This window comes from Pterocles gutturalis, unplaced genomic scaffold (genome assembly GCF_000699245.1).
Source record: "Pterocles gutturalis isolate BGI_N339 unplaced genomic scaffold, ASM69924v1 scaffold21491, whole genome shotgun sequence".
In the NCBI taxonomy this organism is placed as follows: domain Eukaryota; kingdom Metazoa; phylum Chordata; class Aves; order Pterocliformes; family Pteroclidae; genus Pterocles; species Pterocles gutturalis.
This window is the reverse complement of record NW_010103606.1, coordinates 474-11,747: the sequence shown is the minus strand read 5'-3', so window position 1 is coordinate 11,747 and position 11,274 is coordinate 474. Positions and strand designations below refer to the sequence as shown.

The following is an 11,274-nucleotide window of genomic DNA, read 5'->3' as shown; positions in this document are numbered from 1 at the left end:
AGCAAAATCACCTGTCAGTGACAAAAATAAAGCTGTACTTCTCAAGAAGTGAATTATGAAATACAAATGGAGGTACATCTGCATCTTTTTGCTAATAGAAGAGACCATACCGTGGACTCTCAATTCAGCCTGGCATTCTTCACTGTGAACATCCAACGTAACGCAAATGATTAGCTTAGAGATGCTGATATGCATATTTTGTATAAATAATCCATCTGCCCTTCAACTGAGAGATTGTCCATAGCCTACCAATTGCATTTGTGCTCTATTTCTAATTTTACCTGAGAAATGGACATGAGGGCAGCTACACCAGTTAACATTTCTTCAGATGAAAGTATAGCTTATCTCTCTGCATTTTACAGTTCAGAAACAAACACTGGGAATGTAAACTTGGGTTAGCAGGAAGCCTCAAGTATTTCCACTAATTAAAACCACTCACACGTGTGCAGACACAAGGTCTTTTACTCGATGCTTCTTTACAAGGTTCGACTCCTGACCTCTCAAATTTATTTTTTTTTTTTTTACAGTCCTCTTATAAAAGAGACAATTCCTTTAATGAGCATATTTAAACCAAGAGGCTTTCTTACAGACCTGTGAAAATAACTCAACTTCCTCTTCCCAAACTAGAAATTTTATACATATGAGACAAATAGTTGGGAAACATCTGTACACAAATGGAGAACTGTTAAGGGAAAACATACAATGATATTAAGGGGAATAAATGTAACAGTATCATAATACACCTTTTGGCAATTTAAAGTTATTAGTATTATGTTGATTGCAGTTCATTGTCCGAAAATGGCTTTTAGTGGCAGACAACTGTGGGTTTCTATTACAGACCATAAAATAAAAACAAGTCTTGACTTGTCAGAACAAGTTTCTTCCCCCTTCTCTCTCCCTTAAAGACTGTATGTACAGTAGTGGAATATTTGCATAAGAAAATAATTTCCTTCCCAGTTACTTTCAGTGGATTTCATAGCCAATGCAATGAAAAACAGCATGATAACAGACATTCATTCACAAGTGTATGCACCCAGCCCATTAAGGGAGAAGTAAGAACATGCGTACGTGGAAGAAACCACTGAGTGTAAAGGACGCATATATGACACAATTGTGTCTTCTCATACCCAATACTTGCAAAATGAGGCAAACCTTCATCTTCATGTCCTGCAGACAATATAGTGAAATGGTATGGCTTAATCAAAAGTAATGCTTAGATATAGTCCACTTTGAACAGCTCCAGATCGCCACACTCTTGATACCACACATCTGACTTTCACTTAGTAACTGTGTGCCCAAATGAGAGGATTTCATTCTTATGTAAGTGCCACATAATACTGGGGTTATTTTGGATTGAGGTTTTTGTCTTTGATTGGCAGGGAGGGGGATAAGAAGCCACACTACTTTAGAAATTGACATTTTATGAAAAAATATGGTATTTAATGCAAGTTAAGACAACTTCTGAAACAATTATTTACTTTCTCTTCAGTCTGTTTCCAACAAGAAATTTTGGCTTTATCAACTTGTTTTTAGAAAAGCAGTAGCTGCCCACTTATTTTCCTTCTCTCCCTCCACATTAATTCTAAAGCAATGTGAAGTAACTGAAACAATACATGCAGGCAGCTCACATTGTCATTTTAGAATACATCAGGGAAAGGGAATGCTATGCCTACTAACTCCCTTCTGCTACATAAACAAGACACCCCAAACCAAACTTCACCAATATGCCTTCCCCACCTGCCTCTCTGACAGAAAACACCAGCACTAGAGGCTGAGGAGATAAGTTTAGGTTTCACTCATTTAAAATTATGCTTTGTCTACAATGATTTTAGGCCTATAGATCCAAAAAATGTCTACAGCTTTTTCAATCACCTCTAAGAAAAGCCTAATCGTATGACAAAATATACTTACCAGAGAAAGCAGCAACTTCTGGTACACGTTTGATTAAAAAAAAAAAAAAAAATCACATTTAAAGATGTATCACCTTATCTATAAATTGCTGACCACTATTAACATGTGTACATAAGACCTGTAACTCCATGTAATAAATTTTAGGAGGCAAAACCATTAAGGCACCAGTTCAGGAAAGCAGTTTTAATCAACCAAAGAACTTAAGCACAAGCTTAAAATACCACTGTCCATCTGGAACATATTTTAAGTGTGTGCTGAGATGCTTTTCTGAATCAGGACAACATGGCAGAAAATTTTATTTAAAAGATTTCAATCTGAAGGGCATTTGTACAGATTGTGTGGAAGATTTTCCACAGCTCATTCTTCTCATTAAAAAATATTTTGAAGAGGCAAACTATTAACTGCAGCAAATGAGAAATTAAACCTGCAGAAGAGTGATACAGCTCTGCACTCCCACATGGACTGAGCTGACAGCATACAACTTTGATAGGACTACCTAGGATAAGGACACCCAAAGGAAAAAAAAAACAAACCCCGCAACATTCAGTCAGAATCAAACTCTCAATTTAAGTATTGCTGGCTCTGAAATGGTAACCTACTAGCTTTGAAAAATCTCAGCACAGCTGAAGAAAACTCAGTTCTGCTGATGCTTATGCTACTTCCACATGGTACAACAGAACTGTAAGCACCTTTTTGCAAGCAAATCAGTAAAAGTGTTAAAATAAATGTTGTCTCTTTCAGACTAAGTTCATGTCTACTAAATTTAATGTACTGTTCATTTTTATTATCCTTACTGTAACAACTGTATATAATAATCTCTAATCATGTGATTACCGGCTATTATTTGAATTTGTTTCTTTTGGAGGTATAAATAAAGGGCACAGACATTTAACCTAAAGAAAATCAAACACAAATACATACTTTTACCTTGCATCACACTTCTTTCTATCACACTACCCACTCTGCCTTGGGAAATCCCACCTCAAATGCACAGGGAGACTAATACCAACAAATAGTTTGCCTGTCTGTTAGCGAGGAGAGCTTGGGGCGGAAAGGAGCTTAGATTGCACTGCTTTCTTTTCAAAGGCTACTTCTATTTTCTATGAGGAATTTTCCTGGACAAAATCCCGAAGCCATGATGTTTAGGCACGTACAACTTTCCGGGAACTACTAGAATATAAATAATAAAGTGAAAACAGGGATAGTGTATTTTCCTCCTCAGTTGCAGTTTGAAATATGTATGCATAATGTCAAAAAACAGTAATAACCCAGGATAATATACCTACAAGTATACTCTACCATAATGTTGTTTTATATTATTTAGCACATTAAAGACTTCCCGCCTTGCATAATATAAAATTTCAAGGAATAAAACACTAACCTCATGCATGGCACACTTCAAATAAACAAAGAGAAACAACAAATCATTGTGCTAACCATGCCTGTCCAAAAAGCTCACACATAGAGCAGTGAATACTGAAGAGCCTCCTGTTGTTCTAAACTAATACATTCCGTACTACTTTTGTAGCAGGTTCCTTTAATAGCATCTGTTGTACATATCAAACAAATGGAATATATGAACAGAGATATCAAAAAAGTATGAGAAAGACATAAAATGGTTCATTTACAATGCTGCAAATGTAAAAGTTATCTGGAACATCTTAATAAAGCATCAGACCTTTCCAAGTTTAATTTCACTCTTTAGGCAAGTACAGACATGACATACATTTAAAAATGGACATTCTTTTACCACTTTTCACAAACCAAGGTACAGTGCAGGTACTCCCTCCATCCCACCCTAAAGAAGAATATCAACTATATTATTGTTACATTAGATGATGTTTTCGCCATTTCTTCAGGGGAGTGACTCTTTATTACTTCTTTGATGAACTGTTCAAGTGCAGTGAAATAACCCTGGCATTGCCATGTGTCATTATGAGTTCCATCAGGAAATATTGCCAATCTCTTAGTCCGAGCTGGGGATAATTCATAAAGTTGCTTCATCATAAATGGTGGAATTAACTGGTCAGACAACCCAGAGATGAAGAGAGAAGGCATTCTGCACTGAGAGATTTTTCTGTAGGACAGAAATTTATTTTTGTAGCACCATAAAGGAAGGTATCTCATTGGAAAAAATGAAAACAAAGTGCTGGCCATGTATGGGATGCTAAGAAAGGTGTTCTCCACCACGATGGCAGAAATCCTATGGGAATTTTCAGAAGCTAAGTGAATAGCTACTGCTCCCCCCAAGGAACGGCCAAAAAGAAAAATTTTTGTTTTATCAAGATCAGACCGAGTCATCACATAGTCTAAAACAGCCTCAGAATCTAAGTACAAACCTTCTTCACTTGCTTCTCCTTCACTTTTTCCATACCCTCTATAATCAACAAGAATTAAGTTTACTTTCAGGTTCACCAGCATTAGCAAAGCATTTGGTAACCTGTGGCCGATGTTGCCTGCATTCCCATGAAAGTAAATGATGGTTGGAGAATATGCTGCATTGTCCCCTGTGTATCTCAGCAAAATAAGATTGAGAAGAACTCCATCTTTGGTTTTGATGAAGATATTTTCATGTGGTATACCAGTAGGCATAGGAACATAAAGGCGTGATGAAGAGGGCTGTTCAGGAAAGTAAAGCAGCACATCCTGGAATTTATATAATATACCCGCTATTGATACAAATATTAATATAAGTAGTAGTATGCCTCCATACAAGTGAAAAGTTACTATCAAGGGTAAAAGACAAATACGGCAGAGACTCCAAGACCAGGAAGCCAAAGCTAGTAGCCATCTTTTAATGAAGTTCCAAAGCATCCATGACTTTTCCATTGTAGAAGTCAGTGATCTTTTACTCCAAGTAAATCCTGTAAAAAAAGACCAAGATATATGTATAAATACAGGGGAAAGAAAAAGGAAGCGATTTAAGCATTCATACTTGCAGAATATTAATGGCAAGTCAATACATTCAAGCAAAAACATGAAAGTTGGTGGCAAACTCCCTTTGAATTTTTGGAAGCCATTCAGTTTTGTAGAACAAGGGGAAAAGCAACCATAAGCAAAAGGCTTTAGAACTCTTTGAAATCTCATTTACCTTATTCAGCAGGCAAGGTTCATCAGTAACACTAGAAAAATAGTTGACTGGGACCATAACAACTTATGCATTCCCTCACTCATCCCTGCTGACTGACAGAACAACCACACAGACCCAATCACCAGTTTGTTAAAACTTCTCCTACAAGTAATTCTAGAAACCAGAGAACACACACACACACAAAATAGCCCTTATTTACAAATTGCTACTGATTAAGGCCAAGAGGATTCAGTAAGCCTATGCACTTCACTCTGCAACCAGTGGAGGCTCACAATGCATAGCGGGTCTGCTATTGTTTAGTAACTGTGGTTCAGAATCTCGATCAACTGTGATTACAATGCAACATGTAAACTGGTCAGAAGAAAGACTCCTCTATAGTAAGATACCACACTGTAGTTACATGTATGACAGCTGTTTTGCTATATTTGGATTGGTTCTGATTTATAATGATAGCTTTCCACTATCAGTTCAATAATCCATATTACATCTTCAACTGAATGAAAGATTGTATCATCATACAATATGATGTACTGAAAATAGTTAGCTAACTACTTTATTCTCTGATCAATGAAAAGCACAACAGCTGAAAAGTCCAAATATACTGCCTTAGAAGTGACAATATCAACTCACTTGTTTAAGAATACTTTAGGTTATATAGCAGATAACAATTACAGTTTATCATAGTATCACAGAATGGTTTGGGTTGGAAGGGACCTTCAAGATCATCTAGTTCCAACCCACCTGTCACGGACACCTCCCACTAGACCAGGTTGCTCAAAGCCTCATCCAGCCTGGCCTTGAACACCTCCAGGGATGGGGCATCCACAGCTTCTCTGGGCAACCTGTTCCAGTGCCTCACCACCCTCACAGTAAAAGATTTCTTCCTAATATCTAATCTAAATGCACCCTCTTTCAGCTTAAAACCATTATCCTTTGTCACTACACTCCCTGATCAAGAATGCCTCCCCATCTCTCCTGTAGGCCCCCTTTGGATTCTGGAAGGCTGCTATAAGGTCTCCCTGGAGCCTTCTCTTCTCCAAGCCGAAAAACCCCAACTCTCTCAGCCTGTCCTTGTATGGGAGGTGCTCCAGCCCTCTGACCATCTTTGTGGCCCACCTCTGGACTCACTTGGACAGGTCCATGTCCTTATGTTGGGGGCCCCAGAGCTGGATGCAGTACTCCAGGTAGTTCTCAAAAGAGCATAGAAGAGGGGGAGAATCACCTCCCTCAACCCGCTGGTCACGCTGCTTTTGATGCAACCCAGGACATGATTGGCTTTCTGGGCTGCAAGCACACACGGCCAGCTCATGTTCAGCTTCTCATCAACAAACACTCCCAAGTCCTTCTCCTCAGGGCTGTTCTCAACCTATTCTCCGCCCACCCTTTATTTGTTTTTGGGAATGCCTCAACCCCTGGGCAGGCCTTGCACTTCGTCTTGTTGAACTTCCATGAGCTTCACATAGGCCCACCTCTCAAGCCTGTCCAGGTGCCCCTGGATGGCATCCCTTCCCTCCAGTGTGCTGACTACACCACACAGCTTGGTCTTATCAGCAAATTTGCTGAGAGTGCACTCAACCTCACTGTCCATGTCTCCCACAAAGATGTTAAACAACACTGGTCCCAACACCGACCCCTGCGGAACGCCCCTTGTCACTGGTATCCACTTGGAGACACTCAAAGTTATAACCTCCTACAATGATATAGTGCAGTAAGAAGTGGAATTAACTCCAAAGGAGTCTTTCATGCACCAGCCATCTTGCTAGGGCTAAGTGATAAAAGCTGACATTTGCAGTCAAAGCCTCTGCACTGTACAATTATGATAAGCATGCAGTATGACCAGCAAAAACTGCCATTGCTATTTTATGCAGACAACTATATATTAATCAGAAATAAAAATTAATCTGTTACACTGTAAGATTCAGATATTAACCAAAGGCAACATGAAATTAACCTTTTATATAGTGTGCCTACTCCAAATATGTACAACCGGTGAAATATAGTCTAGAAAGCCATTATCCCAACTTTGTTCTCTTATATTATTTATGAGCTTATGTTCAATATCCACATACAAGTATGCACAAATATTATCTATATGAGAACTTAATTCTTGTGATAATTTCTCTAATAAATACATCACAGTAATTAGGAGACACATAAAGTAGGTACTTTAGTTTGTAAGATAACTTCCTAACAAAGTTGACAAACATTCCCTACATTGAATTTCAAGACTATAAGAATACTGATAACGACACAGTAAAAACACTCTTTATCTATGCTCTTCAAAATTATTCTGAATTTCTTACAAAGTGAAAGAGACTCTAAAAATGTTTTCTCAACAAGACATTCACAAAAGAATAAGAGACACATTAAAAACAACTACTAAAAACCAAATAAGTAATAAAAATCTTACTTAAGGTGATTAAGTTTTGCAGATGGTTATCCCACGTACACTAAGGATTACTATTTGAAGACTGATACTCACAGCTGATTTTATAAGCCATGTTAGTTTCATCTGTGCACTGCTTCTATTTTCATTTCAGTAGGATATTATCAAAATGCTATACTACTGAGATACTGCTGTTGTGTGATTACTTCTGATATATATAGGTAAGTATAAAAACTTTCATACTGGAGCTGCAAACCTAATGCATCCTACAACTACTACTCAAGATATTGTAGTTAGCAGGAAGACTAAACTACACAGCCACAAAAGTTTCATACTCGCCTACATACTTAAGTAAAGCTGACTGCTCTGAACTAATCAACTACATGACTATTAAAGTTTTCTTCCTAGCTACATGAAACTTCTAGTTCCCTTCATTTCCTGGCTTGAATCAGACCATGTTTCTTACTTCACATCTTACTGCAAGATTTGTATCTTTAGTTCGCTACCTAACAAGTTTCTCCTAGGTTTTCCCTGCCTCCTTCCAATACCAACTGAAAGATCACTAGAAAGGAAAATGATGGTTTCTCAAATGAGCACACAGGCCTAGAAGAGAATCTAAACCAAGTCAATAGAAGCTCATTCCTAATAAAGCTACAAATCATGCTTTCTCTGGAGCCCAAAGTAGCAGGCCTTCCAAGCATTATCTTGTTTGACCTGTAGAACAGCAGATGACATAAGCAGAACCAAATTTCAACTTAAAGGACAAAAATAAAAAGAGTATGCTAATATAATAATTTTCAGTGAGTGATAACGTGTTCCTCAATACTTTTTGAGGTGTATAAGATTTGAGACTGCTCAGCATATTGCAAGACTTTTTTTTGGTTTTAATTTCCCATTACTGTTATGCTGGATAGGAAGCTATAAGCCTTTCAAACAGTTTATAATATAACATCATATGACGCAAAAACTCTGTGTTGAATTATGAAGAGCACATATTGAAATTCTGCTGTCTCTCTAACTTTTGTGACTTACAGAATGCCAGAATCATCAGGGAAAAGGGAGGAATCGGGAAAGAAAAAAGAACAATATATTTAGATAATTACGTCAGAGCTGGTCAACCTGAGAGAGTGGACCCACGACCTGGACAAGCCTGTTTCTCTTTCTAAACAAGACTACTTCTGTTCCTAGACTACAAGAACCACTTACGGACTTCCTCCACAACTGCCTGATGCAACCCTTTGTATCTTCTAAAAGAGAACTTTTACATCAATTTCTGTCACCTGCAAATATGACTTTTTTTAATATCTGACTGTTTAACAGGATTATCTCACTTATATTGTCTTCTACTGTTAGAAGTATCACAGCTCTACGGAGAGGTAGCATGAAACACCATCCATGTATTACAGATGGAGACACTGTAACAAAAGGAAGTCAGCAAGTTGGCCAGTGGAAGGACTTCTGTTTCAGCCAGGGAAATAAGGTTTCTCTACAGATTTCCTTTTCAAATCTCCGGGACAAAACATTAACGCCTTGGAAATTATTCTTACTCCACTAATAAAACTTCGGGTTCTTGAAGCAACATTTTATTGTAGCACTGTATTTAAATCAATTGTCCTAACTTCACCAATGACAAGGTTTTCCTATAACAAGAAGTCACATCCCACTTTACTGCATATACAGTATTTTATAACTGCTGATCATTTAAACTAAGTTAGAGACTACAAAAACAAGCATAAGGGAGATTTTTTTTTTCTTTAAACTTGTCATGAAAGTCAATGGCTGTGACAAGTATACAGGCATCAAGGGCGGACCCATATAGTTTTATCTGGTAGGCGTTTTCCTAGGCAATTCTTATATTAATGTAAATTCCTAGATAAGCTGTTCTTGTTCTCAGCTACCCTTGCTACTACAAAATACTTCCTAATACTTAACAGAAAGGGAGACTGAATAACCTAAATTCTTTACTTCTAGTTTAGTGTTTATTAACCCCCAAATATGTAACCTACCTCTGATTTCTCCAGACTATATAAACTCAGCTCCTCTGCTCTCTCCTTACAGATGATGTTTTCTTAGCCACAGATGTAATCAGAGGTCTTTCCTCTACCATCTACCTGCTTCACGTTTCCTCCTGTCCCCCTGATAATGCTTAATTGAAAAGACTAGCCTTTGTGAATACTGGTGGTTCCTGTAAATTGGGTTTTTTTATGATGCTTGTAAAGTTAAGAGACAAGTTGAAGACAACATTGAAATACAAAGTTATATTGTGGAAACCATTAACACAGAAGAGCAATGCAGCCCAACTCAACTGTGCCTTTAGCTGAAAGGTCACTGAAGACCAGCTCAGCTTACACAGCCACAGAACCGTTATTGCCTCTCAAAACATAAATGAAATTTGGAAGCAATGAGTTTCAATTTCATGCCACAGGGATATACACATATGTAGATACACATGCACACACATCTGTATCTATAATCTCCACAGCTGAATCCACTGTCCAGGAATTACTGCAGACCTCCATGTTGCATCAAATGAGCTACAAAACCCATAATTAAGTAACTACTGAAAATATAAGTCACTCATAACAATAGAAATTCAGAAGAAAAAAAATAAAGTCTTTATGACCAAGACATTTTAATGATATTCTGCTGTGCCCTAACGCTATTCTTAAATGGTTAATATTATTACCAACTGAAGATCATAAAAACTCATGTGCATACTTAAAAGTACTTTGGAACAATTTTTTCATTCATTTTAAACAGCAATTGAAATTACTGTTGTATTTGCCCCAAATTCTGTTGTATTTTTTAATCTTTGGCTACATTTTTAATATTAAAATGAGTTATTTTCACACACTTATCACATTATAAAACATTTACCTTTGGATGTGATGATTTCGCAGGCTTCATCTCTGCCTGAAAGACAATTCCATTTATGAACTTTGAGCAAAATTGCTTTTGAGATACACACAAAATTACTGTTTGTCTTCAGTTATTTGAAAGAAAATTAAGAAGCACTGACAGCTAATATCCTGTAGAAGTTACATCTGATTTACTGATGAAACCATGCATATCACGTTCATGCTCCTCCTATCATACTTAGCTCTTGTTTGAGACATCATTATAAGATGTTTCCAAGTTTAGCAGAAGTTATACATACAACACAGGGTATAAAACATACATAGCGCATAATAACAAAATTATGACAGATCTACATTGCCTCCTTAAAAGCTAACTTTTAGTGGACAAGCAGCCTTTACATCTGTGTTAAGAAGAGGATTCAGGTGTTTAACAGCTACTTTCTCATTAAAGAGCTTTAAGAAAAAAGTTAGTTTGAACAATCACTGCAATCCTTCAGATTTCACAGTTTCAAAACAAACAAACAGAGACATAGAGACACTTCTTTAGAACACAGAAAAGTATCTGAAGACACCCGTTTCTTTCTACTGTGCTTCCTTCCTCTACACTCTACCTCCTCCAGATGCAGACAAGATTTACATAAGCTTTACACTTACTCATATTTAATCAGAACACTTCTGTGAGTAGAAATATTAAGTCCTCAACTATAAAAAAAAATTAGAGGGGGAACTAATCTGGAAGAAAACTTACAAATTTAGTAAGGACAGGAAAAATACACTCTCTTTGTACTAAAATCTTACAGAAGGACTCTCACTAAAAAAAAAAAAAAAAAAAAAAGGTTAAAACAGCAAAGGAGCTACTCCTAGCCAAGGAAAAAGCAGAGCAAGAACAACTATGTGCCAAATATTTAAAGGCTCTAACTTTTAAAATCAGCAAGCCACTTCTCCTACATATTTCAAACAGCAAACTTCCACAGCTCTGTATCAAACAGTACATATTCATAACCGAAAGTGTTTTTCCCTTAACTCTT

General features: G+C 37.1%; 1 protein-coding gene across 1 annotated transcript; it reads right to left on the bottom strand.

Moving 5' to 3' along the window:
* Positions 1-3,348: 3,348 nt before the first annotated feature.
* On the bottom strand, positions 3,349-10,296 carry ABHD13 (abhydrolase domain containing 13). The gene is made up of 2 exons (XM_010086772.1): positions 10,266-10,296; positions 3,349-4,775 (listed from the first exon to the last, which is right to left on the bottom strand). The coding sequence occupies exon 2, from the start codon at positions 4,738-4,740 to the stop codon at positions 3,727-3,729; it is 1,014 nt and encodes a 337-aa protein (XP_010085074.1). The 5' UTR covers positions 4,741-4,775; positions 10,266-10,296; the 3' UTR covers positions 3,349-3,726.
* Positions 10,297-11,274: the final 978 nt, after the last annotated feature.

Coding starts and splice junctions, on each gene's coding strand:
- ABHD13 (XM_010086772.1), bottom strand. CDS start 4,740: ATGGAAAAGTCATGGATGCTTTGGAACTTCATTAAAAGATGGCTACTA.